Source organism: Sarcophilus harrisii, chromosome 2, assembly GCF_902635505.1.
Source record: "Sarcophilus harrisii chromosome 2, mSarHar1.11, whole genome shotgun sequence".
NCBI classification, from domain to species: Eukaryota; Metazoa; Chordata; class Mammalia; order Dasyuromorphia; family Dasyuridae; genus Sarcophilus; species Sarcophilus harrisii.
The window spans coordinates 565,617,963-565,645,763 of NC_045427.1; the positions used below are offsets into that span (position 1 = coordinate 565,617,963).

At 35.3% G+C, this 27,801-nt stretch overlaps 2 protein-coding genes across 12 annotated transcripts in view; one reads left to right on the forward strand and one right to left on the reverse strand.

Moving 5' to 3' along the window:
• The window catches only part of MXI1 (MAX interactor 1, dimerization protein), a 104,393-nt gene extending 103,812 nt beyond the window's left edge, over positions 1-581 (forward strand). For all 3 annotated transcript variants that reach the window (XM_031955828.1, XM_031955826.1, XM_031955827.1), the window contains one exon: positions 1-581. In XM_031955828.1, coding sequence (XP_031811688.1) covers positions 1-164 — 164 coding nt within the window. In that variant the 3' untranslated portion in view covers positions 165-581.
• On the reverse strand, positions 414-27,779 carry SMNDC1 (survival motor neuron domain containing 1). 9 transcript variants are annotated; one of them, XR_004232475.1, is made up of 8 exons: positions 27,444-27,779; positions 25,074-25,193; positions 19,994-20,136; positions 19,391-19,552; positions 17,699-17,852; positions 7,371-7,504; positions 3,183-3,277; positions 443-531 (listed from the first exon to the last, which is right to left on the reverse strand). XR_004232475.1 is itself a non-coding variant. In XM_031955833.1 (6 exons), the coding sequence occupies exons 2-6, from the start codon at positions 25,191-25,193 to the stop codon at positions 439-441; spliced, it is 672 nt and encodes a 223-aa protein (XP_031811693.1). In that variant the 5' UTR covers positions 27,444-27,605; the 3' UTR covers positions 414-438. The 9 variants fall into 9 exon arrangements, 7 of the variants coding, with proteins under 7 accessions (XP_031811693.1, XP_003755438.1, XP_031811689.1 ...); XR_004232476.1 differs by lacking the exon at positions 7,371-7,504; XM_031955833.1 differs by lacking the exons at positions 3,183-3,277; positions 7,371-7,504 and having other exon boundaries at positions 414-531; positions 27,444-27,605.
• Positions 27,780-27,801: the final 22 nt, after the last annotated feature.

Sequence of the window (27,801 nt, forward strand, 5' to 3'; positions counted from 1 at the left end):
AGGAGATCGAAGTGGATGTTGAAAGCACAGAGTTCTCCCATGGAGAAGTGGACAATATCAGCACCACCAGCATCAGTGACATTGACGATCACAGCAGCCTGCAGAGTATTGGGAGCGATGAAGGTTATTCCAGTGCCAGTGTCAAACTCTCATTTACCTCCTAGAATTCAGCATGACAAAACAGTGCAGGGCAAATTGTTCATTGGGCCAAGCCAACCCAGTTTCTTAAATTGGGTTCATCATGCAGTCTCCTCTTTCAAAAATTATACTTGAACAAAAGGGTCCAAAACAGGCCTATAGATAAAGTAGACCTCTCCCCCAGGAGAATCAACATATTAGTTGTTATTCCTATTGCAAAAATCATAATTTCTAATGGCAGCAGAAAATTCACGTGAATTGTCTTTGAATTGATTTGATTTGAAAGAGGACATAGGAGATTCAACCCTCTCTCTTCTTTTCCAGTTTGCTCACACTGCATTGAATGGACACATTTAAGGACTGGGCTTTGAGCCCTTCTTGAGCTTTATGATCCTACAAAAAAAAAAAAAAAAAAAATCAAACCAACCCTTAGTAATGAAACAGTAAAACAATCAGGCATTAATTTTGTGTAACTGAGAGCTATTGTAGCTCAGCCCGGGACAGCTTATCATGAAGCCTGTGGATGATCAATTCTTTTTTTAAAGCTCATTTCATGCCCTGCAAAAGGAGAGACTCCCGTGAAGCCTATTGAAAGGGATCATCATGCAGCTCAGCTTTCTGTTGGACTCCATGCTAAAGCAAGTTCTCCTCTTCCTGCATTGTTAGCACTAGGGCACCGAAGGGGTCAGCTCACTTGCCCACCCCAGGTGACTGAAGGGAGCCCATTTGGGTCTGGATTGGGGATAGGAAGGCTCGAGCTCCATATGCCTCCATGTCTGCATGGGCCTGAAGAGTTGTGCCCACAGCATAAGCGGGCCCAGGTCTGAGCCACGGCAGCGTTTTTATTTCCAATTTTGATAAATGTTTGTATGTGTTTAAAAAAAAAAAACCAAACTGACATCTTTTTAAAGCTTGTCCATAAGAAACATAGATGTCTTTTATAGTGGAAAAACATGGGAAAAAATCATCTATTTTGATGCAGCATTTGATAATGATCAAACACCTCACACCTCACTCTTTATAGTGCACAAAATGAATGAGGTCGGGGCTAGGTAGAAAAAAGGTCAGAGCTAATGTTTTTAGTTTCTTTTTAGAATCATTCCCCTTGACCAGCTTTTAACCATCGGTACCTACACTATCATAGTTAACATAGTTAAGTTCAGCACTTGTCTCGTGTAAAACTTTGCCTCCACTTCCCTGCGGGCAGTCTCTCCCCCTCCCTGTCCTCACAGTCCCATTGTGCAGGTGCTATTGCTCATATCAAATATTATCAGCAATGTTATTTTCTTCAAGGAGAAATTTTTAGCCTGCACTTTGATGTCTCGTGTTTCCCTTGTCTTGCAGACTCCAGAAGTTACCCAGTTATCCTCTTCTCTTCCCTACTACTTCTCTGCCCCCTCCCTCCATGTCCCCTTGAAGCCTTTGTGGCAACCTCAACCCTGACATTGTTTGAACTTTGTATACCTTAAGTAATTTAACTACCCCTAATTACTAAAAGAATTACTTTATGATTTTCATAACTTATTGCTGATTTTAATGGGTTGTTAATTTCAGTCCTGTAGATTTATTTTATGTTTTAGGTAGGGCTGGGCAAGATAAAAAAAAAAAAAAAAAAAAAAAAGAAAAAAAGAAATAAAGACAACCTTATTTAGCAGTGCAGTTGAGTTGTGTGTTAATATTAGATTATCCTGTATAAGTAGCACTTTAACAACATTTGCCACTCCTGTATATGAGATGTATTGTGTTCTGCCATCTTGGTCATACATAAGACCTTAGGATATACTTGTTCTTCTTGTACTCTTCCGTGCCTCCAAAAATATCTTACCTTGATTATGTGATATATCTGAGTGGAAGAAAATCTTGCAAAATTCTTAAAAGTAGATTTTTTGTTTTAATATTTAAAAAAAAAAACACTGCATGTTTTGAAAATTAGAATTCCATTATAATATGCTACTTCAGGCACTAGGGACACTTCAAGGAAAACGTGACAAAACAAACATGTTGCTGTGGCCCAGGTGAAGCATTTCTAGTTTTATTATTAATCTCATTCATGCCTGAGCCAAATTACCACTCTGTATTTGCTTATTTCTGTCTTTTCTGAGAGGCACAATTTGATGGATGTGTTCACTATCATAGAAATCCAATTGGAGCCATTGACTAAACTTCCATAGCTATTTCTATGACCCTGAGATGAAACACTTAGCCCAGGTTTGATGTTTGTGACATTATTCAGGTGAGCTTGAGATGCCCCCATCTTGTTGCATCTTCTTCAGTTGCAGTCACAAAATGGTGAGCCTAGAAGATTTTGTTGGGAATATATACTATGGATTTCAACTGCCCCTAGACAACTCCCCTTCCCGGGTTATTTCCCTTTTGGGGGGGAAAATCGTATGATGAGGAAAAAGTATTAATTTTTTTAAAAGACAAATCAACTTTGAAGATTTAAAAGTGAAATTAATTGTAAGAAATAAAATTGTTAATGAAGACTATTTAAGTGCTTTTTGTACCATGTTTCTCTGTGAAGATAAATCTCAGGAAAGCACTCCTTTCTTTGATAGATAGACATTGACAGATTGCTCCCTTCTCTTGCTCACTTACCTCCTAAATGTGCATGTACTGATATTATATAGAGAAGTTGGGAATTAATGGCAGTTTGAATTATTGTTCTTGTTTCCAGACTTGGGATTTAAAAGAGGTACCTAGACCAACTGACTGATAATAGACTACCACACAACCAGACATGAAATGGTTTAATGTATCTGATAACCTTAACTGCTGCAGGTCAGGCACAAACCCATCTGTCTTGTTCATTATCTGTTTTCCAGCTTACTTCCTAGGGAGTCCTTTTGTGATGACCTTATCTATAGCCTTTCAAACCTACCAGTTCGTACTTAAGTCACTAGTTACCTGACTCGAGGCATTCCAAATCCCTTATCCCTGTAGTACAGCTAATGTCCCATTATGAAAGCATTGAAAGGAGGGTGTTTGGTAGCAAAATTTTCACTTGCCCATAGATAGAAACGATGTGGTGTTAATTTACTTACGCCAATTCTATGCAAAGGTTCCTTCTTTGGAAGTGCTCTCCCTAGTCCCTGTCCATGAAACTAATAGCCACTATGGTCATTTGTATTTTTCATCACTGAAATTTAATAAAAAGGAGAAAACAGTTCTGGGTTATTTCTTCCTGGATGCAAAGCAATTATCCCTTAATCAATTAAGGATTTTCTCTTGCAAGTAAGTAGCAATTGCTTATTATAGCCCTCACACATCACTTTAGGCATCCTGAGTACCCAGGCAAAACCTGAATCCCAAAAGTACCCACAAAAACAAGAAGCAGATCAAGGAGCTGCAAAATACTTCCTGAGTTCCATATATTTCTCTTTTCCCTTTCTGATATCGCACTACAGAAAAATAGAAGTGTTGTTTCAATACTTAGGTCTTAGACACAGTAAATTATTGTTTCTGTTTATGAATTTTTCTTCAAAAAATCTGTTATGTTATCAACATCCTTCCCTTACTAATATTGTTCATCACCTTTCCAAATACAATGAGTCTTGACCAACACCCTTTTCCCCCAATCCACATGTAACCTGGTAGCCAACCAGTATATAATCCTCTCAGAACTTGTCTAGGCTGGTCTTAGATAATAGTCTGTTGCTGACCCCAGTCTCATGACGTGCCAAACAAAGCATGTCCTTAAGTGCTATAGCATTTAATAATGTAAGGTCATTTTCACATCACAATGAGGTATCAGAACTACAATTCGTTTTAACAAAATTCTATGACAAGTTGATTCCTAAAAAACAAACAAAAAACACTTTTAATGCCTTGTGAATTATTATAAAGGTCTGTGTACTGTATTTCAAAGTCAGATGAGTCACAATGGTGTTTCATTTCTAATTTTCTGTGAAAGGCCTAAGTTGAGGCCACAAGAAGAGCATTTTGCATTTCGGCCTATTAACCAAACACACTTGGTAAGTATATCTGACGTTGGCCTACAAATTCAATATATTGTTTCCTAAGGGAACTGTTGATTTTCTAAACAATCTCACCATTTAGTAGAAGTACACTGGCTACCAAATAATTTTGGTATGAATTTTGGATGAAGAATATATAAGAAATACTATGAAATCTTTAGATTTTATCAGGGCTTTTAAGGATTCTTGAGATTTTAATTGGAATGAATTTAAATTGCCAAGAAAAAAACCTAGCTTCCTTGGAGTTGTCAGTCTAGGACCTGTGTGGCTTAAAGATGGTTTACTAAGGAATGGATTTTCCTATGGAACTAGATATTGAGTCCTTTTAAATAAGAGGTATGGGACTGATGTCTGAATTTCATTAAATGTGAGGTATGGCACATGGACATGAGTGCTTGATGAAATAATGTTACTGGTCCAGCTCTAAAATGAACTAATAAGATTCTGATTACTGATTTCTTGTGGCAGTGATTTTAAAAATGTTTTTTAAAATTCTCTATATGTGATACTGTTTGCATACTTTAGATTTGAAAGTGATAGTGTAATTTCATTGTCACTCTTGACTTTTTTGGGTAAAATCATCTTGGAAAAGGGCTCTTTAAAGTATTGACAATGAATTTTATATGTTTTCATGCTATTAGTCTCTATGGGGGAACCTAAACAAACCTTTTTTCCAGGACAACTTCTGGCTGTTGAATTTATTTTCTTACATGTTTTCAATTACACCTTTTGTGAATACATTATTTCAGCCTTCTTGTCATTTTAAAATTCCTTAAAATACAACAGTGTTTATTAAAGCTACATCCAAAGATAGCTATTTTGAGGGTTGGCATGTTTCTAAGTCAGCAGCTTCACTGAAGCTCCTTTGTGACATCTGTGGTAGCTTCATCCATCCTGCCAACTGAAAGGTAGGTCAAATAAATCTGACAGCCCTTCTGGAAAAAAACACTCTAGGCAAGGAGACTGAAGAAGTACCTGCTGCTGCCTTCTGCTTCTGAGCAATGGACAATGTAATAATTACTGTCTCTGAGACTAGCTTGGCTGTAGGTCTTATAATGTGTGGAAACTGTCCCTTCCAAGTCTGGCTTTTGTCTCTGGTTAGAAATTCGCTATGTCTTGATGAAATCAGTTCTGGGTATTAGGGCTAGAGGGGAAGGGAAAGATGGAGTTATTGGAGAGAGAAAGAAGAAAAGGAATATATCACACCTTTACCAAGCAGAAGGAAAGAGGGTAGAAGTCCATTAGATTAAGAAATTAAGGCAGCTTTTGAGACAGAGAACTTATCTCCTCCCTAATGAATTGAGTAGTAATTTCTGGCCTGGCATTTTCCTGTGGCTGATAGGGAAACTGATTACAAGTTATGGATTTCCAGGAACTTGCCCTTCTGAATTTGTTAATGGTCTTATTTTAAAAAACAACAACAACAAAACTAACAGTTGATGTGATTAGTGAAGAATAGATTGTTAAGGAATTAGAAGGTGAAAAATGAAAGCAGCACTATTTGATCTTCTAGCTGCTTTAACATTATTCCTGACATTTACCTTCATCACAAAATGAGACACATGCTTTTTTGGGAATTCCTGCTAGCATCTTTGATAAGCTTAGTACCAACGCTAAGAACTACTTTACCAATGCTAACTATAAATATCAGCTTTCTTATGCAGAACAAAAGGCACAGGACAAAAAAAATGAAGAACTCCAAACTGCTCTTATTTGAATCTATCCTTCCTTTTATTAGTTGGATCTCAGCAATCAATGAACTTTTATTAACCCCTACTATATGCTAAGCATGAAACTGTGCTGGTGATTCAAAGATGAAACAGTCCTTACCTCAAGACCAAGAAAGTCCATAAAATAACGTAAAAAGTATAGACTGCTGAAACTCTCAGAAGAGTTTGATTTTTTTTAAAAAAAGGTATTTATATATATAAACTATAAAAATGTCAGATTAGGGAACTAAATGACTGGATTTAGTCTCTTAAAACCACAATATTTCATATTCTACATGCCATTCGCTTAATCTCTTTTGTAATTAAAAATTCAATTTAATTTATATTAGGAAACTACTGGATGTCAACCAAGAATGTTTGCCATTAGTATTGAACTTGAAAATTTATATTACATTAATTGATGAATTCGTGGTATATATACATATGTAATACAACTCAACTAGTAACTTACTGAATTCCTTAAAGTATTGCTCAGACTTGATAATACAGTCATAAAAATGGTAAAAGTCAGGTTAATTTGAGAAGTTGGAATCTTGTCTTTTCTTTTGGGAAAATGACAATATAAATTGACAGCCCAAACCTTTTGAAAAGATCTTATACTAGTTTTATCTCCAAGACATTTTTATTCAATGACTTGCTTGCATGCAGATAGAGAGCTATACTTTTACTTCATTTTGAGAAGTATCCATTATTTTAAAGACTATGATTCTTTTAAAAACAATTTTAAATCTAAAAATAAATGTAAAAAATAATCCTAGGTATACAGTAATATTTAAGGTATTAGGGCTTCAGTGGACATTTCAATCCAGTGACACATTTCTTCAAATTTGGTTGGTCTTCTGATAGCAGACTAGAAGGTATCCCTGGGCCTATCTTCAGTAGGTTTTCTAGTTTTCACTGATTAAATCCTGTCTTTTGCTGGGAGAACCTTTAAATAATCTAAGTCAACTCCTCACCACAATGAGTTATTGCAGTACAATGTTAATTGAAGAGGTGTTCGATGGGTATTTAAGAAACTGGGCAAGCATTCTTGATGGAGGAAAATATTACAACGCTCAATCTATGGAATCTATTTATAGTGCTTAACTATGAGAGAATTACCACCAATAAGTGATTGGGTTGTTTTATTTTTCCTCCAAAGAAAAATGAGTTAGCTAATCCCACACTTCAAATATCTCTAAAATCTCAGTATTGTTAAAAATTTAATGTTAATCTAGGATGGGGTATTAGACCCTTGGCAGCAAGGTTTTTAAAAATTTCATGAAAACAAAATTATACTATATACATGACAGTTTAGTGTTCCTGTAACTTGGAATTATAAAAACCAGACAGGTAATGGCAGAATTAGAACTATAATGATGCAAATATTCAGATATATAGAATGATAGAACTAGAATAGACCCTAATGAATAAGGCCTCAGTATTTTTCTTTATCTTTCTGCAGCATTTGTCCCTGGCACCTTGGTCTCTTTATTCTCCCATTCCTTTTGTTTTAGTAACAATCCCATCTTTGTTCTCTTCTTACCCATGTATCTGTGCCTTATTTTCCATTGCAAATTCCTCTTCTTCCATATCTACCCTGTAAGAATGAATATCTTCCAAGACTATGTTCTCTACATTCTCTACTAAGCACCTACTGTGTTAGGAGTATTCTGGGTTCTGGAAAAGAGACAAAATGTTAAGATACAGATCCTGCCCTCAGGGTTAGAAGGAATTTTAAGTTTTGTACTTGTAGAGTTGTTTTTTTTTTTTTTTTAAATTGGAGCTCTATTATTCAATAAAGCATATCTGGATAAAAAAATATACAATAATAGTATATAATTTAAATTCAATAAACATTAAGTGCCTATTACTTATAATATATGACAACAAAAGGGCTACAGTATCCTAAAGGGGTGCCTGTTATCAAATAAAAGATTAAGAAAAGACTGTAGAGACAGCATTTCAATTGAGATTTAAAGAATAGGTTAAAAAAATTAATTACTGTTAATAAACATTTATTAAGTATCTACTATGTACCAGGCACTGTGGTAAGCATTGTGGATAGAAAAAGGCAGAAGACAATCCCTGCCTTATAGGGGCTTATAGTCTCTGCAGACTTCTACGCATCCAGCCCTGATCTCTCTCCATCTTAATCTTACATTGCCAGCTGCCTCCTGGTCATCTCCACCTCACATAGATTAAATTGAATTTATCTTTTCCACTTCCTGAAACTTTCATGTTCAACTTCCCTGTTTTGTTGGAAACACTCACTGTCTTTCCAGTCACCCAAACTCAAAACCTGAGTCATCTTGGATTTTTTTTTCTTCAAATTGTTGTGAAATCCTATCTCCACCATATCTCTCCTGTTGATTCTCTTCCCCATCCATTCTCCTCCCTTTTACACTGTCATGGCCTTAATTCAAACCCTTATTATTTCTTACCTGGATAACCCTAAGTAGCTTCTTGATTAGTTTCTCTACAGGTTTCTCCCCACAAGTGCCAAAATAATCTAATGCAAACTTTTATTACTATTTCCCTATTCAAAAACTTAATAGTTCTCTACTATCTGTAAGATAAAACACAAAATGTGGCTTGACATTTAATGGCCTCTTTGTCTTATACTAATATTTTTCAGAATTATTTTATACAGCCATGGCAATTATAATGGCTACAGAATGGGACCCTAGTCCCAGAGAGACTTTTCTAAAAAGACTCCAGAATTGGTTGCCTTTGCTTTGCTCTCTGCTTTTGATTCACAATCTGTTCTGGCTTGTTTATCCTTTGAATTCATTGTATCTCTGAAAGAGATTTCTGTGGTGGGTCTGGGGAGTCTAAGCATGATTATTCCTATGATCTAGTAGAATAGTGCATCTCTGAGCTCCAGTGGAGGACAACTAGATGGTACAGGAGATAAAAGTGTTGGGTCTAAAGTCAAAAAGATTCACTGTGGACTTATAGTTGTGAAGATATGGATTCAAATTTTCTCACATATTTACCAGCTGTGTGACTCCAGACTAGTCACTTGACCTGTTCTCAATGAAATAAAAGTAACTATCTGGTTGGTTTATTGTGAGGATCAAATGAGTGAAAAGGGGTATAGACCATGAAGAACTGTGTAAATGTAGTCATTTCCTAATCTTACTTGTACTTTTTTAAGGATGAATTTTTAAATAATAGAAAACGGAAAAAAAAATTCAGATGCACTATTGCAATGTTTTCATATGTTCAATCTACAAACATCAACATATGAAGCCATGTATTTCTAGAGTTATCATAAATAAAATTGTCAGATTCCCCCCCCCATTTAAAAGAAGAAAAGTATTTTTAGTAGTCCAGTTAATTTGATAAATTTATGCCTACAAATAAATTCTTTATATTTCTTGACCAAAACCTATGAAGAACAAAATGTTGGAGAAGTGAACAAAAACAAGCTCAGTGATGGTCCCAGGACTTATTCTCATCAGTTATTAACTGATACTAAAATTGCTATTTCAATTATCAAAGCTCAAGTCTTCTTAGTGCAATGCAAGCACTTTCTTGGCCTTACATTAAATAACACTGCATTCCATGTATTTTACAAGCCATCATTCATGCCTATATTTCCTCCACACATCCAATGGCTGAAAAGCCTCTTCATTCTGAGATAAATTTGGGTGCCACCCTTCTTCCAGGACTTCACTGATCCTTCAGATGTGATTTTTCCCCCTCCTCAGATTGTCTTAGAACATTTTATGCCATTCCTTTGCCCCTGTTATGTTCATAGGCTATTAATCATATAATATAGTATTGGAAGGGATATTCAGGACCTTTTAGTATGAACAATCCTTAATTTTACAAATAGGCAAACTGAGACAAAGGAAAATTGTAACCTGCCAATGGTCAGACAACCAAGTAGCAGATTTAGGATTCCAACAATTTTCTGACTCAAATCATAGACTTTAAAAACTACATCACACTGACATTCTACTTGATGCTTGCAACTCTTAAATGAGGGAAGGAACTAGGATTTGCCTTTTTTGTAGATCTCTCACACTTTGAATATGATTGCATATTATTATCACTGATCAAATATTGAATTGAATCTGGTTTTAGGGTTATTTAGAGCTGCAGGGGTTCTTTGAACTCATTAAGTAAAGCTTCTCATTTTACAAGATGAAAGAGGCCCAAAGAAAAGTGATTGCCCATGATCACATTAAAACCCAGGTCCTTACTGCTCAAAAAGAAAAATTTAATTTTTTTCTGGAATTAATTTAAGTTGACCTAATTTATAATATACTTTTAGCCCTACAACTTTTTGATTCACTTTAAGAGATGGTTCTTAATTTTTTTTTTTTTTACATCAGTCATTTTCAGACGTGCTGTCCCCAATCACCACCACCCAATGAGTCTTCCCTTTTTAAGAAAAGCAGTTTAGGAAAATGACATAGGAATTCTATCTGATGGCACATGCAACATCCTTACATTCATCACCCTCTTTCTAGAAAGTAGAGAGGTACATTTCATCTCTTTGCCATTGCCAAGCCATTAAAATTATAGCGCTTTCAGCTTGTCTTAGTATTCATTTATATTATTACAATCATGTATGTTGTTTTCTTAGTTCTGCCTCCTTCAATAGTCTTCCCTTGGTTTCTATTAAAGTTTTTATTGAATAATAGTGTGCCTACTTAACAGAATTCCAGAAGACCAAAACTTTTCTGATCTAATTTTAAACTTATTAAGAACATGAAAAGGAGGCGAAGCATCACAGATATATGGAAATTCATCAAAAGCTAGTGCAGAATTTGGGAGAATAATCTTTTTCGACACCGAAAAAGATAGAAATAAGACCTCAAGAGATTTCCCTCTTTTGGATTCATGGTTTTGTTCCCTCCTCAACTTCCTTAAAGGGTATATAGTAAGCATCTTTTCTGAACCAGGAATCAGGACACATAACCAAGCGTATGTTTTATGATTTTCAAATAGGACTGAATATTTAAGTTATAATCTATGATCCTTGTAACTATTTAACATCTATTAAAGATATAAGTAGAAAAGAATGCAAAAAAAGTATACTGAAAAAGTGACAAAAATGGGTAAAGAGTCTGGAAAGAGTAAAAAAAAGTCAGGCAATAAATATTTACTATGACCATAAAACATGTACCAGGTATTGTTTTAAGTGCCAACGATACAAAGAAAGTTGAATCTCTGCTTCCTAGGAGCTCACAAACCAAATGGAAGAGGCAACATGCAAATAATTATGTATCAATAAGCTATAGACAGAATAAATATGAATTCATTAAGAGGGAATGGGAAAGGCCTCCCAAAGGTGGACTTTTAGTTGCAACATGAAGCCATGGAAGCCAGGAAATTGAGATCCAAAAGAGAGAATTCCACTCAATGTGAACAGCCAGAGATAATGCCTAGAGTTGGGAGATGCCATGTTTTGTTCAAGGAATAGTAATATAGTGGCAAGAATCGCCGAGTATATGTTAAGTACTATGTAAGAAGAATGGAAAGGTTTTGGGGTGGCAAGAGGTTATGAAGGACTTTGAATGTCTAATGCAAGATTTTATAATTGATTCTGATGGTGATCACTTGAGCAGCTAAATGGAGAATGAACTGAAGAGGGGAAGAGACTTGTGGCAAGTAGACCAACCAGATGGCTTTTGCAATAGTCTGAAATGAAGGAAGGATGGGAACCACAAGAGATGAAAAGAATGGAAGAGCCATTATTGACTAAGCTACTGAATTAGGGAGATAAAGGATTGCCTAACAGTGAAGGCCTAATTGGGATCATCTAACATATTTTAGTGGAGGCATTCAGCACTTTTGTTTTTTCCCTCCAAACTTCATTCAATAGCACATGTATATGAGAGAAAGCAGTGAATGATGGGAGTGATCCAAGGCTGAGACTTGGCAGAGAAAGTTTGGTGATAGAGGAAGGGTCAGGGGACTTGGGAGGACAGTGATGAGTAGAATTCACCATGAGGTAAATAAAGACAGGGAAAGGTGAATTCAGCTAGCATAGGGATCATGCTCTGGGAAAAAACTGAGAAGTCCTCTCACTGAAGTCATATTACAATGTGGATGAAGAACAAAGTTTGGTTTCAGAAGGCAAAGTTGGAAGTTGGAAGTGCCAATATATTATAATATATTATAATATATTATAACCACCAATCAGGTATGAGGATTTGAATTCACAAACATTAAATTGGTGGACCTCTGAGCTATGGCAAAATCATGGGAATGAGGTGGGATATAGTAAGTCATTGGAAATAAGTAAGTTGAACTGATATAGGGTAGGGTGTTTAACAGAGTATCAGTACATATTTTAAAGTTCCCTAGTATAATGTCATTAGTTAGGAAGGAAAGATTGTGAACTAGACACTAAACTCACTGAAGAGACAACAGCTTCCAAGATTTCAATTGGTTGGCAGATATAGTATGTTGAATTGTTTTCCAGTCATTTCCAACTTTTCATGACCCCATTTGGAGTTATTTTGTGTGAATACTGGAGTGGTTTTCCTTTTCCTTCTCCAGGCATTTTAAAAATGAACTGAGGCAAACAGGATCAAGTGAGTTCCACAAGGTCGCACACTTGTGTCTCAGGCCAGATTTGAACCCAGGAGATGTGTTCCTGACGCCAGGCCCAGCACTCTTATCCCACTGGGCTATCCAGCTGCCCCAAATTTGGATTTGAGTGAACCTCAAATGAGAGGTTTATTGAGTCATGGTAATAAGGTGGGTAATAAATGCAACAATGGGGAGCAAGGAATATTCAAACTTCTCTTAGATCCCCACTAAGCTGAGAGGAATGAGTAAAAGTGCTCAATGACAAATTGAATACCTGGGGAACCTATCACCAGGAATGGTCCAGGTCTCAGTGAAAGCTAGATTAGAAGCGAATCGAAAAGATTCAAGATGAAAGTAAATTTGTTGCTTATAGAACAAACAGTCCAAAAAACAGTGAAAGAACTCTCCCTTTGGGGCTGTGGATTGAAGGAAATGTAGATGAAGAATGGGATTTAAATGACCTAAGGGATCAAAACCACTGAAATGGGGATAAAGTTGATGAGTATGAATACTTAGGTGAAAAGCCTAGAAGAATTAAGAGTAGAGAAACAGGATTTGTGAGAGATTCGACTACGTCTCCAACTTTTCCTTACCATTTTTGGTCCCCATGGTTCAAAGAAGAAAGAGTGGCTCCATACTCAAGGTTTACACTGGCAAATGTTTGGCTCAGATTAAGAAGCCAGACAGCACTGGTACAGGGACTGCTGCTCCTAAGACATACATCCACTTAGTGTGTCTGTGAAGTTAGCATGTGGATTAAACTCCCACCTTGGAACACAAGATGACTTGGGCATTATCTGTACAATGGGTAGTGCAGACTAGACACACAACCTCTGAGATTGTCCAGTTCCTAGGATTTTCTTGCCCCCAACCAGTTCCTTAGATCTGACAACACTGACTGAAATGGATCCCAAAGACCAGCTGCCATGTAACACACACACCATATGATACAGCAACAGTAGGGGAAAGGAAGGGACTGAACATTTAGGCAGCTCCTGCTTTCCAAAGATTACTTCATTTAATCTTCACAATAATTCTGAGATGGGCACTACGCATGCCTCCATGAAATGAAGAAACTGAGGCACACAGTAATTAAGCGACTTACCTGAGTCACATAATTAGTAGGCATCTACGGCTGGATTTGAGCAAAGGCCCTTTAGGAGTCCCAGTGCCTATTCTACGGAGCTGCCTCATAGCACCACATGGCAGTCTTTAAAAGATTGACAAAGGACAGATGAAAAGGCTGTTTTTTTTTTTCCTCGTTACAATTTTTTAGCTCAGAATTTGACCTCCTTTGAGAAAAGAACTACAAAGGTCTATAGAACAGTTGAATATCTGATAGAGAACTTAAGAAAAATTCTCTCAACTTAGTAGCAAATAAGGGAAGAAATATTCAAAGCCTCTTGTGGGGCAGGTGCTGGGGTTGCTGCCCAAGGTTCCATTAACCTCTCACTTTTAGACAGGAGGATCAATCTCCTTACATGTCCCTGATTATCTGCATTCATCACTGGTGCAATACAGACAAAAGGCTACAAATAACCTAATAACAAAATTTCCCATCTCCAAGAGAGGCTTTTGTTTCTATTTCTTTCCTCTGCCTTTTTCAAGTATGGCTTTACAATGTAAGGCTCTCTATATAGTTTTGCATATCCTAGGAATATAGATACAGCACCTATTACAGAATAATATTATTAGTTCAGTTCTAATAGTTAAAAAACCATCTACCAAATGCTAAAAAAGTCAAGGCTGGTAATATAAATAATAAAGGAACTATCAGAACATAGCAAAAAAAAAATCTCTTCTAAAGATCATACATATGTAAATGTAGGAAGGTGGGATTAATTAAATTATATCTTGTTTTTGAAGATTTAGATTTCATTGTTATTTTTTATCCTTCTTTAAATGTATGCATATATGTATATAATATACATATTCATATAACCAAAACCAAAAGAGATACAGAACAAGAAAGGAGGATCTAGAGTGTGAGAGGAAGAATCATGAGAAAGACCCCAAAAGTCTTTAGAGGTTTCAACTGAAATAATATAAGTATAGAAATATGTAGTATAAGCTACTTCCAGAGAAAACACATAAAGATCATTCTACAGAGAAACCATTTTGAGTAGGCAAAACTACACAAATTTCTCTTAAATCCAATGGCTTAAAAAATGATTTAGTCATAATCATACATAACATCCATAAGATTTGCAGTTTGTTTGCAATACAAAGGCTTTCTTGCTATTCGTCTCTTCTCTAGTTAGGCTTGTGCTTCTCTGTTTAAGCATATTTGGAATTTTCCATTTCAACTTTCTCTCTAGTCCATTTGTTCTGCATGACTTGCCTATGATAACATAAAAAGGTCTCTCTCTCCCACAGTTGGTAGGAGAGGAAATTCTTCCTTTTAACTCATTCAGAGGGAAAGTTGTCATATTGAAACATAAATTTTGCCATTTTCCTTCCCATTCTTCTGCCATGAATCCTCAACAAAAGTTCTTTAAATCACTTATGTCCTTTCCTCCCCAGAGCCACAATCTCTAAGATCCCAATGTTTCTTTCTAAAAAACAGAATTTATGAGGATGAGTCCCATATTTATTAAAAGAAACAATTATTGTCATCATCAGGCATCAAAATCTTCTATAGCTAAAATGTATGTCATATTCAGTCTTAAATGCTAGAATCAAGTCTTGAGAACTCATGACTTGTCTTCTTTGCTACACACATGCTAGAGATTTTAAAAACACTTTATTTAATAAAAGTTAAACATACAAAACTGAAATTAACACATTTGTCATAAAAATCACCATCTTCCATTAATAGGAAGTACCTTTTTTCTATGCATGTCATTCTAAACTATCAGTTGCATACATTAGCTTGAACTGAATGCAACTCAGGTAATTGTGATGGTCACTTGCATCAATGAATGCTGACAACCTGATCTAGTTAACAAAAATTACAAACTCAGCTACATGAACATAATATACAAGGAAATTATGGTCAGATTAATGCACAAGAAATACAGTAGAATTTAATGGTGAAACATTCAGAGTACTCTTGTTCATTAATTCAGCCTTAGTCTTTACAAAAATAATATCTACATTGTATACAGGGCTATACATTAGCTTTTTTTTTTTTCTCATATAAACATTACACATCCAAAGGTGGTACCACTACCAGAAGTGAAAGTCAACGGAGGAGAAAAGCAAACAGGTACAAAACTTATAAAAGGTAGCTGGTCTTCAACATGGTTTCTCACACAAAATAAAGTCTCAATGAAAAGTGTAAGAGGATTGAAGTCATTCCAGAAAAGGCTAGAGACTCAAGAAGGTATTGGGGATAGGGAAAGGAAGAGAAAATTTCACAACAAACTTTGCCATCCACAAATGGACCTGTATCTAGGCATAATTTGATGATAACAATTAGGGTATAAACTGAAATTAGAACAAGTTGGAAAGAACAAATCTGCTCGGCAAGATGGTGATTTACCATGAAGCTCCAAAGGCTGCTGGAATACGGTGGCAAATTCAAAGCATTTGAAAGTTGCAAGTTATAACTTGGAAAGGGTACAATTCTTAGGTATGTGGCAAAGTCTGATATTTGGAAGGTAAACACTTCATCTAAGTGCTGAATTTAGGCAGCGTCTGTCTACAAAAGTTGCATTACAGGATATATTCTGGGGAAAATGGTAGTAATGAAGAAAGTGAACTGAAAAGCAGTTATCAAATGCAATTTCTTCAAGTCTCAGTCTATTGTTTGAAGTCGGATAATGATGACAATGGTCTCTTCCTTACTATCTAACAAATAATTTACCTTTAGAAAAATATAAGGATAAAAAGGTAAATGTAAAGCCCTGCAGAGATGAAATCCACCAGTTTCTGATTACTGAGGCATCAAGTGCCTGACATTGTATTTAGAGGTATCCTGATACTGTGTCATGGGTTTATCAGCAATTCCACAAGTTCCTACTCCAACTTTGCCAGTTACACTCTCAGGTGAGGCAAAAATACTCCTTTTTACCTAAAAGGAAAAAATAAATTCCTGATTAGCCTTAGGTAAAATGCAATTCTTAAATTTAAATACTATATACATTTTAGGCTAATATAAAACTATATATACATATATATATATATTTACACACACACACACCCCCAACCAATTATGATAAACAAGCACTGATGTCAAAGCTAGACAAAGAAAAGTTTCCAGGTACAGGGAACTTCAGTTGGGTGAGACATGAAGAAGCAAGTGTTAAACGTCATAGGCACTGCTTAAATACTTCTTTCTTCAAAAAACATTAACTAAGTCCTCATAAGTTATTCAATTTTATTTTGGGAAATTTAAATTTATACCAGCTAGAATCATGACTATGAGTTTAATGGAGGCCAGTCACCTACAATTTAAATTCTGGGCTGCTCTGCTCTTTGATAATTGAAAAATAAACTTCACTAGGAAAAAAAAGCCCCTCTACTATATGAACTACATATTAAGCAATGACAACTATTCTATTCAGAAATACTTTAATTCCTATATGTGATCTTAAAATATCATGGTCAAAGGATTTTTTGGGTTAGAAGGCAACGTAGTGATTATTTAGTACAGTATCCTCATTTTACCCATAACACAGAGACAGAATGGTAAGCACGTCAATAACTTCACAGGACAAAAGCAAAAAGTGATCTCAGAAGTCATCAAGTCCAAATCCCTTTCTTGAGGTCATACAGGTAGTAAGCTTCAGAGGCCACATATTAACTGAGATCTTCTGACTTCTAGAGGTAGTGACCTTTTCACAGGACACACTGATTTTTTTATGTTCACATAGCTAAAATGTAAATTCAAATCTTGATTCCAAATCTAGTATTCTACTGCCTTAGACTATACTGCAGCTGTTTCCCCATCCTTTAATGTATACTTTTGAGTATGAGTAAAAGATACTAAGTATTAGTGTGAAACTAAGTGAAGACATAATTATAATCTGGGAGAGAGAGAATAGATACTTAGAAAAACAGGTAAAACACAGCATTACTCTTAATCATATGTTGTACAGTACAGTAAATCTCCTTTGTGCAAAATATTTTCCAAGTTTCACGTTTTAGAGAAGGAAAATGTCTTGGACTCATGTATTACCCCAAAGAAGTATTTTATGATATCAAGAGATTTTCAAAGGGATTTAAATATCCTCCAGTTCAATTTACTAAAGTTAAATAGGAAAAAAAGTTATTAATTTTTATATTTCTTGCAGAATCTTATCATTTTCTACAGATTCTTTTTAAAATAGCTGTTTCACCTTTGGAAAACAAAGCATAATAAAAGGACCTACTAACCTGGCCTTTTTTATTTTTAGAATAGGCTCTATTGTTGAACTGTTGCCATTTCACCTTCTGGTCCTCTCTTTCCTGTTCAAGTTCTTTTATTCTTTGAGCTTTTTTCAAAGCCTTCTTCTTTTTATATTCTCGTTGCTGGGCAATCATTTCTTTTCTATATGAAAAGAAATAAGATGTCAACTCTGAAGTCAGTGACTATTAAAAAACAGTCATGTGTAAATAAAAGTTGTTAATTCACCAAACCAATGTCAATCAAAAGCAACAATTTAAAACTTTTCCTTAGCCAAATGGTATCTGTGGATGTAGCACAAATATAATCTCAATTCTCTGATAAATGAATCTAATAATTAACATTTCACTTGATCACACAATTCTTGCTACTATGTATTTGAATAAAGTATTAACTTTTTAATTTATTTATATTTTATATTATTATATATATATAATATATAAATAAATTATAATTTAATTATAAAATAAGTTAATTTTATTAACTTTTTACTGGCAGTCAAGTTGTATCAGATATTTTCTAAAGAGAAGTAGTAGATAGTAAGAAATCCCTCCAAAATAGATATATAGGAAAAAACAGTATTGTTATCACAAAAAGAAAAACTAATCTCTTCCACCCATTTAGAGTTTATAAATATATCATCAAAGTAACTATGTAGATTTTTTTTTTTACTTTGAATACAGTTCAGAAATAACAAAGTTTCTTATGATAATTGTTACTTAGATTTTACACTAACTGTAATGTAAGTCAATAAATAAGGGAACAGCTATATCCTGAACCCCAGAGCCTAAAAAGGAGAAAAAAAACAACAACTGAGAATTGGAGCATGACAAATTAAGAGTAAGGTAACATAAAGATGCTTCACCAAGATTTACTTTAAATGGCTCTAAGACATTACTGTCTCAAATCTGTTGAAGTACCAACTTGCTCTGTTAAATTCTGATGTTCATTTCTTAATTCTGCTCTTTGCTTGGCCCGAAAGAGGAAAAAAATGGAACTAATGGGTAAAAGCTATAGAGAAGAATTTATTTCTATGATGGCACAACATCCTAAAAATTAGAGCTAACCAAAAGAAATTGAATATCTAGGGAATAGAATAACCCCTTGGCTTTTAAGATCTTAAAGTAAAATCTAGATTACAGTCACTTGTCAAGGATTAAATCCAAATATTAATTAAATGGCTACTATATGTAAGGCACTAGTGAGCAACTGTGTTCTCCCTCCCCAAATAAATGCAATCTCTACCCTCAAGGAACTGAAAAAGTCATGCTTCAGATAAAGGGATATTCCTACTTGAAAAATTTTTAATTCTATAAAATCCAACTTTAGCATTGGTAAATCATAATTTAAAAATTCTCATTTACTCTTAGGAATCAAAAAGATAAACTGACTTGTAGTCAAGTTAACATACTTTTTGCTTTGAACTCTTGTGACTTAACATTAAACGTTACAGAAACATATTTTCTGATGGAAATGCGTTACCTAGTCAAAATTCCACACCAATTTGGAAAGATTTTCTACCCAATCACCAGGACAATGGAAAATGAGTTAGAGTAAAAAAAAAAAAAAATTCTGCCTCAACCACAAATATTCTGATTACTGATAGTACAAAAGAACTCAAGTGGATAAAACACAACCTAACTTCATTCATTATGTCACAAATTCATCACTTGATCACTTACTTTGACATGGGCTTATTTCCACTGTCTTCTTTTGCCTTCCTTCCTTCTTCTACTGGCTTCAAATTTAGTAGAGGTGTGACTTCAGCATTACCATAACCAGCAAATGTGATGGCAGCAGTCCCATTTTCTTCATCTATCTCTTCAATCTCTGCTTCATAACACCTGTAAAGATATCATGGCTGTAAGCAGGTGAGTAAAGGTTTGGTACTCAACCTCATAAGATCTATACTGCAGTCCCTCAGCTATTATATAGGAAGCTAAAATAAATTTTCCATAATCAACTGGTACATAAAAATAGTATATTTATTTCAGAAAAGTCTGGGATGGTCTACTACTCTCAATAAGAGCTTATATTAAATTTAAAAGTACAATCTAGGGGAAAAGTGGCTTGGGCTATCTTTTTAAACTGCCAAGCTAACATAATCTATTCCTCTCTTTATAAGAAAATATAAAGTTGAAAATTATCATTAATTGTTATCTATCAAAAGTAAAATTAGCTAGAGAGAGGAATTCAAGTGGAGTAGCTCAAACTTAATGAAAATTTCTTACCATTGTATTGTAATAATTCATGTTACAGTTAGAGAAGTTTGTTTCTACACTTACTGTCCATCTTCACTCCAGACTGCCATACATTTGTCTCCTACTTTCCAGGAGTGAGTGGGCTGAGCAGAAGCAAAACTGTCTGAACTTGCAAGGGTTTCCGAAGGTTGGGTTGAAAGAAGATCTTTGGTTAGTTCTATAACTTCCTACAGGGAAAAGCAAAAGTGATATAACATATTATTATTCTTTTGATTAGTACTATTAATGATTCTCAAGCAGAAGAAACTCAAGAAACACATCAAACTTTGAAAACCCCTTTATCTATAAACATTAATGAAAATGGACTATACTTAAACATATACCTATATAAAATATCACATTTTATATAGCATATTAAAAGTGGCTATGTTAGCAGATCACTGTTTCCTAAGGAACAGAAATAGGGTCAACCATTCAAAAGGGAAACATAATTGGTATGTCTTTTAATGTGACTGTCCTATTTAAAAGAGGTTACCAGGTAATAGTACTGACTGAATTGGAATTGGAGCTTGGCATCCCTTTCTCCCTCCTTCCTCCCCCTCTGCAAAAACAAAACAAAACAAAACACCCAAAATGACCAAAGAGCACTTGAAGCAGCCTTATTAATATCAAAATATGTCAACACACACTAAATGTTTTACCAGGATATCCATGAAGTAACATTGGTAATAGATAAAAGTCAGCAATCTTTCCTACTTGCCCAGCAAAGGTAAGGAAATCATATTTTTCAAAACAACTTAAAGCATTTTAGTTCCATAATAACCATGCAATTTAGCACAGATTCATAAAAAGGTATTAGGTGGGGTTTTAAAAGCAATCAGGTAATAGATGAGCAATCATTTGTTAATAGTTGCTCTGCTACTTCAGGCTAGGATAGATACTGGTATTAAAAAAACATTAAGTATTTGAAAAAATTACTCTGAACAGATGCATTTTAAATCTATCTTCTAGATGTTCCAGATGAACAAATTTACTCTGCATTAACTTTATCTAATTTCTAATTTTTAAAACACTGCTTAACTAGCTATAAAGCATCAGAACACAAATACTTCTAGCAAATGTGCACATTAACAATCTGTTCCAATGCCATATATAAGTATTACTTTAAATGTTATCTTGAGGGCCTAGGGTGAGAAGTCAGAGAAGTTATATCAGTACTGAGTTTCTTCTGGCTCTTACTATAGTTGATTATGATGGTTTTTATTGAATAGACAAAAAACCTAAACATTACTTTGCACCTCAAGTTTCCAAATCTTCCTGGCTACTCCTAACAGATTTTTATTTGCTATTTTCACTTTGGTATAAAATAATACCAAACCCTTGAAGAAAGGTAAAAATTTTGATTATAAAAGATTCAGATGCCTTCAGTAAAAGAAAAATAAAAACTAAAAACAGTGTAGTTATACTAATGAAATTCTGTTACCAAGTAGCTATACAAATAGCTTTTAATAATAACAATATAGTTTTTTAAGGATAAAATAAAGTTTAAAATTTTGTTACATACTTGATTTAGAGGAGTTAAATGAACTAGCCTATTCTTCATAGCCGGCCACTTTAAGTACTAGGAATAGAACCCAGAAAACCTATTTGTATTGCCTTTTTATTCCCTAATCAATGAACTACACTAATTTCTGGCTCATTTGGATTATCTCAGAGTAAAAAATAAATAAATAAATAAAATAAAAAACAAATTAAAAAAAAATCAACTCAATCTAAATGTCCCACATTTAAAAGGTACATGTGTGACCTCATATTAGAATAACAATCTTTTGTTTATTTCATGATAAAGAGGTATTGTCAATAGAGGCCCTGAAAAGCTATGTTAAAAGAGAAATCAAAATTCACAGAGCTCAACTCTGAAATGATCAAAATTCTACATTAAGATTGTTTTCCCCCCAAAAAAGGTTTACCTAGTGTCTTTTTAAATTTGCCAATATTTGAATCCTTATTTCACACACACTTCTAAATGCTTTCCCCAATTGTGCATGTGGACCAAGGTATCAGAAATAGAAAGTATTTTATGTATGAGGGAGTTCTTGAAGGTACATACCATTAATTAACTTTTCCTCCCCCATGTCTGAGTTCTGAAACTGCTCCTTCATTGACAGATGGGCAGCAGTTACAGTAATCGGCAATTCCAGGAAGCATCAGGAGTTGTGATATACATATCAGCAGGTCAAAGGGGGTGCACCCAAGCACTGTGCTTACTGAAGGAAGGCGTTTCGGGGATGCAGAGAGCCACTGTAATATATGAGACAGGTGACTTGACCCCTGCCTCCTTTAGAACCAGCTTATTTAGCAAAACAGCTTAATATATAGACTATTTCTGCGAATATCCATAGACTTACTGGGCAGCAAACCTAGAAGTTACTATACTCACTTTATTTGAAGGGAATAGAGAATGCAAAGTATGACTTATAAAGATTAATTTGCTGTCTGCAGAGTAATTTTACTGGCCATAATAGACAGCACTTAAAAGGACAAATAGAGAAAATTCAATGGCAAGAAGAAAGCCAAGACATTAAAAGTAGAAAAGTGCATCTCATGTGACAAAGCATCAATTGAACGGATGGCAGAAAATTAAAAACCAGGTCAAGTTTAGTAAAAGAAAAAAAAAAGTGGAAGTTGTGAAATGATTTGAATATGTAAATGCAAAAAAAATGAAAATACCAAAAAACTCAATGAAGAGGAACTGAATTTAAATAGATTTCTTAAAACCAACTGTTAAGGGCATAATGAAATACTAAATGCTGCAATATAAACTCTAATTGTATGGTTTCAAAGAGAGGAACAAATCCATATATTTCTCAGAACGTTTTGTCTTAAAAGATAAAACTCATCTTTGAACAATTGTTTCATTACTAATGGGCCTATATTTTGCAGTAATGTGACATTTTTTACACGTTAGGAAGCAGGAGGAAAAAAGAAAAGACCCTATTACTCTAATTTTAAGATGATTTATATAACATGGCTGAATGAGTAACTAGAACTTACTTAGGTCTCTTAAATGACTTTTTAAAATTAAAGATTCTACAGAAAAAAAGATTATATTGCTGGATAGCTAAAATTAGTACAAATGACATTGGCATAAGGCAGTTTTGCCTTGGACTTAGTTACGAGTACATTTTCATGGAAGTAAAGGAAAGAACTCATTAAAAAAAAAGGTTTTCACTTATAAATACTATTCCACAGCACAACTTCTAAGGACATTATATTAAAGCTAACCTTACAACATTTTTATCTTCTTCAAAGTTTCTAATATGGATCTTTTAAAATGGGTTATTCATGAGGCAGCTAGGTAGTACAGTGGATAGAGCATCAGCCCTGAAGTCAGGGGGACTTGAGTTCAAATCTGACCTCAGACACTTAACACTTCCTACCTATGTGACCCTGGGCAAGTTACTTAACCCCAAATGCCTCAGCAAAAATAAATAAAATAAATTGTGTTATTCATTACTCAATGGGTAAGCCCTAATTTTAAGCATACTGCTTTAATGCCTATCAATTACCTTATTTTTTAAAATAAAAAAGGAACGTTTCTGACAAAATGATATATATTGAAGGGGAAACTATGAATTATTGATAACTTTTAATTAAATAGATTTCACAAGATAAACATTTGGTTAGTCAGTATATCATTTTTATCTTTAATACCCATACCTGTCCATATGTTATATGGAACATCACAGATAAGGATAGTAACTATGAATATAGAAGGGAGGTACAAGAAAGATTTGCTTATCTTCCCCAGTTTTTGTACTTTTCCTCTTCCCAAAAATATGCAAATCTGACTTTTACATGAATCAAGTCAAATTATATATTTTTTCTGTAAAGGCACACTACTTTTAACTTTAAAAGTTCACTTATTTACGTCTATATTTAGAATTTATTATAAGGAAATAAAGCATCTCAGATGAATTCTTTAAGACCTCATACTCTGGAACACATTTAGAATAAAAACTAATTTTTATATCAGCATTGAGGATAATACCTGCAAACCATTATAGAATTTTACATGAATTGATTTTGTTAAGAGGGTTGAAACTGAAGGTGAGTAATAGGTGGAAGCATAAAGACAACTGTTTAAAGCTATATCTGTGACTCAAGAAGGAAATAATTTCAATCTAAATATACTTCTAAAAAATTATAAAACTCAAAAGATGTAGCTATTTGAAATATGAAAACTCACCCTTTTAATAGCTTACCCTTTAAAAATGAATGCCAAATTGCATAATTGCAATTTAAATTGCAAGTAAACGTCTATCGAAGCAGTAAACTATTTTCTTAGCTTTCTTAAAAATTCAACTTATAGAAAAGGTATGGGCAATAACTTGCTAGTAAGCGTAAGGATTAGGGATTTACAAAAAATTTTTATGAACTATAATTTGCAATATACTATGACATCAATTTAGTTACTAGTCAAAAAAGTTGGACTGCCAACAACATAGCATTTGTAATCTGCAAATGACAAATGAATACACCATAAATTCTAACCTTTAAATTCAGAAGTGTAACATTTCCTATTCAGAAAAAAAAAAACCACTCTGAAAGATACATTGCTACAATTTACTTTCAAAGAAGTAACAAAAAAGCAGAAGCTTTGAGTAGTAAAACTCCATTGGACTTTAAGCTAAAATTTTTTAATTAAATTCCAGTTTTGTTTTAATATATGACTAGTTCAGTTCTTTTTGACAATCCTTTTGAATTCATTCTAACATATATATTGATTTACTATTAATTTATTTCTTAAAGAACAAACCTAGATCTTGCAATTTTTAAAGATGTGCACTTTTCCCAAGAGTTCTTAAAAATCTAAAACCCACAATTTTTCTTTCAGATCTTATGATCTTTTTTAAAAAAAAATTATAACTAATATGAAGGAAAACCTTTTAAAACTTTGGAAGAAGTCCTCATTTTGCCTTTATGCAATTCCATCCAAATGTATAGCAACATTAACCATGCAAACCATCTTCAATAACAAGTTGTTTTTTGTGTTGGTGTTTTTTGATGTGTCTGTGCCTCTAGTAAAAAGTATAACTATATGGAAATTAGAATCAGGAGTACAACTTTTCAAGCAATACTTTCTGGTGTCCCCCATACTCACTTGCAAATCTTTTTTCAATTTTAGCAAGTCTTCATTTTCTCCATTCCCAGATAATGCTGCCTCAACTTGTTGAAGCTGAGCCTTGTAGCTAGCCAGCTGCTTTGCTAGATCTTCAGACATCTTCAAGAAAGGGAAAGGAATATTAAAATATAAATATTGAACCAATAACACAATAAAATGACACAATTAGATTTTTTTTAAAAATTCCCTGAAAGAGTTGTTTCACGATACCTCAAAATAACTGTCAATTCTTTATTATAGCTTTTTAAAATAAGTTTTTACAATTATCTCCACCTTCACTTTTTTAAGGAAAGGGAAACCAGAAACTTTGGGGGGTGGGGGGGATAGAATTAGAAGATGAGTGACTGGTTTCTAGCACTAACTTATTACTACAAAACATTGGGCAAATCAAGTCCCTCTGGGTCTCAGTTTTCTCATTTGTAAAATAAAACTGGACTCAACCTATGATCTCTTCCAAATCCGAGGGACTATGGATTTTTTTTTTTTAGCCTACTTTATTTAATACCTCTACTCTAAAACAGATACCATCCACCTACAACATTTACCCAGTTTTTGATCATATTACTCAACTGTTGAAAAAAATTTTTAGAGGCTTTAAGTATATAATATAAAAGTCCATCATCTAGATGTAAACTACCTTTCCAGTCCTATTTCATTTTATTTCTACTAATTGTTTCTCCAATTTTGTAAGGCAGACATTAATCTCTCATTTTACAGCCTTCACATAGGTCATTTCTCTTACCCAGAATGCATTCCTTCCTCATTTCTACAAGTTGGAATTTTCACATTTCAAAGTTTTACCAAATATGCTACTTTGCTCTATAAAGTCTTCTATGACTCTCTCCCAAATCAAGTGGGTTCTCTTCCCCCTCAAACTGTAATGGATTCCATTCATACCATGCTCTCTCTACGTAATTATACGTGTTTATATATATACAATCCTATGAACTAAGATACTTAATCTCATTTATAAGGTTCAGAAAGGTGAAATGACTTATGTTCACAGGTAGTACATGTGCTAAAGCAAAATTTGCAGAGATCTTTTCTGATCCAATGTAAGCATTCTTGACTGAATTTCTCCTATTCCATGACAGTGTGACACATTTTATACTTAACTTGTATAGATGTCATTTTTTGTGTGTTTCTATCCCTACAATCTAACACAACACTTTGAAAAGAATTTCAAATGAAAGTCTGAATTGCCTTATATTCCTGATCTTACATTAAGAAATAGGTATACAAAGAAACATGAAAGTACCTAAAGGCATCTGGGGCTTAAAACCAAATAAATCTGACAAACGTTTATTTACATTTGTCTAAGAGCAGAACTTGGGTATTTGGAGTGAACGATGGCTCCCCTACTTACAACTCTCTAAATCTTTCAAGACTGGATTGAAAATGCCACCTTCTTTATAAAAGCTTCCGGATCTCAGCCCCTCCCCAATGAGGCCGGGATCACTAAGCCCCAGTAGGCAAGTGCTTGCATCAGTATTTATCACATCTTTCTTTGTTCTATCAATATCTAGGCATACAAGGAACCTTAGGAGGAAAAAACAAAACAATCGAGGGCTGATCGATGTATTTGTATCTCCACTAAGTGCCAACTAAGGACTTGACAAGTAGAAAAGTATGGAGCTCTCAAAGTAATTTGTTAGGCTGGTGCAACGTGCAAAGCAAAAGCCAAGGAAGAAAGAACAGTCTAAAGCCTGTAAGCTTTAAGTGGCGGCACACAAAAATAACTCGAATGCAAAATGGGAAGAATTATTTGCAAGAGACTCGGGTTCAGAGGCGGGGCCTCTTCCCGATACTAAGCTCTCCAACGAAAGGCACGCCTAGTTCTCTTACAATCCCAGGGCACCAATTGAAGGAAAGGCGAGTACTTGCACAGCATACAACCAGCAGGCCCCGAGAGGCGGGGGCGGCTCCTCCTGCCCCGGGCGTCGGGGCTTCGGCCGCTGCCCCCGCCTCCCTCTAAGTCTGTGCCTTCCCTTTCCCCACATCCTCCCCCCCCGCTGGGAACCACGCCGCTCTCCTTTCCCCCGGGGTCCCCGAGGGTCCCCGGCTTCCTCACTCCCTAGGGCCGGCCCCATGGACTCCGGTTTCCCCGGACAACCAGCAGCTCCATCACAAGGCCAGGCCCCACAGAGTCAAGACTCCAGGCCCGGGACGGGCCGAGAGGGTTTCAGTTTCCTCTCCCTGGAGAACAAGCAGCGGCCGGCTTCGGGCTGCGCTCATCCCGCCTCAGGCCCAGCCGACAAGGCCTCCTGCTCAGGCCTCCGTTTCCGCCCGGCCCACAGTTGGCCCGACTAGGCCTCTTCCCTCCCGCCCGTCGCCTCCCCGGAGGTTTACCTTTTATAGGGCCGGGGCCGGAGCCGGGGCCGGAGCCGAGGCGGCGGCGGCAGCAAAGGGTGGGGCCACAAGGCCGGACAATGACAGCGGCAGCAGCACCGACTTTTTTCCTTAGCGGCGGCAACGGCGACGACTCGACCTGGGGGCAGAGAGGAGGAGGGTGTCGGTCGACGGGGAGGGGGAGGGGAAGAGCAGAGCGGGCTGGGGGAAGAGAGGAAGAAGGGACGGAGACGCGAGGGAAATCTCGCGATATCTCTAACGCCTCGCGAGGCGACAGATCATTCGCGTGATTTTCCGCAGTGGATGCCGTCTCTGTTTTAGGCCTTTAGAGACTGCAAGGAGAGGAAGTGACTTAGGA

What these genes read in the sequence shown, in the direction of transcription:
- SMNDC1 (XM_003755390.4), bottom strand. Translation starts at nt 25,193, where the DNA reads ATGTCTGAAGATCTAGCAAAGCAGCTGGCTAGCTACAAGGCTCAGCTT. An exon ending in AATTGAAAAAAGATTTGCAA is followed by an intron (nt 20,137 to 25,073) that starts GTGAGTATGGGG and finishes TTTTCCCTGTAG; the next exon opens with GAAGTTATAGAACTAACCAA. An exon ending in GGAAATAAGCCCATGTCAAA is followed by an intron (nt 17,853 to 19,390) that starts GTAAGTGATCAA and finishes CTTTTCATATAG; the next exon opens with AAAAGAAATGATTGCCCAGC.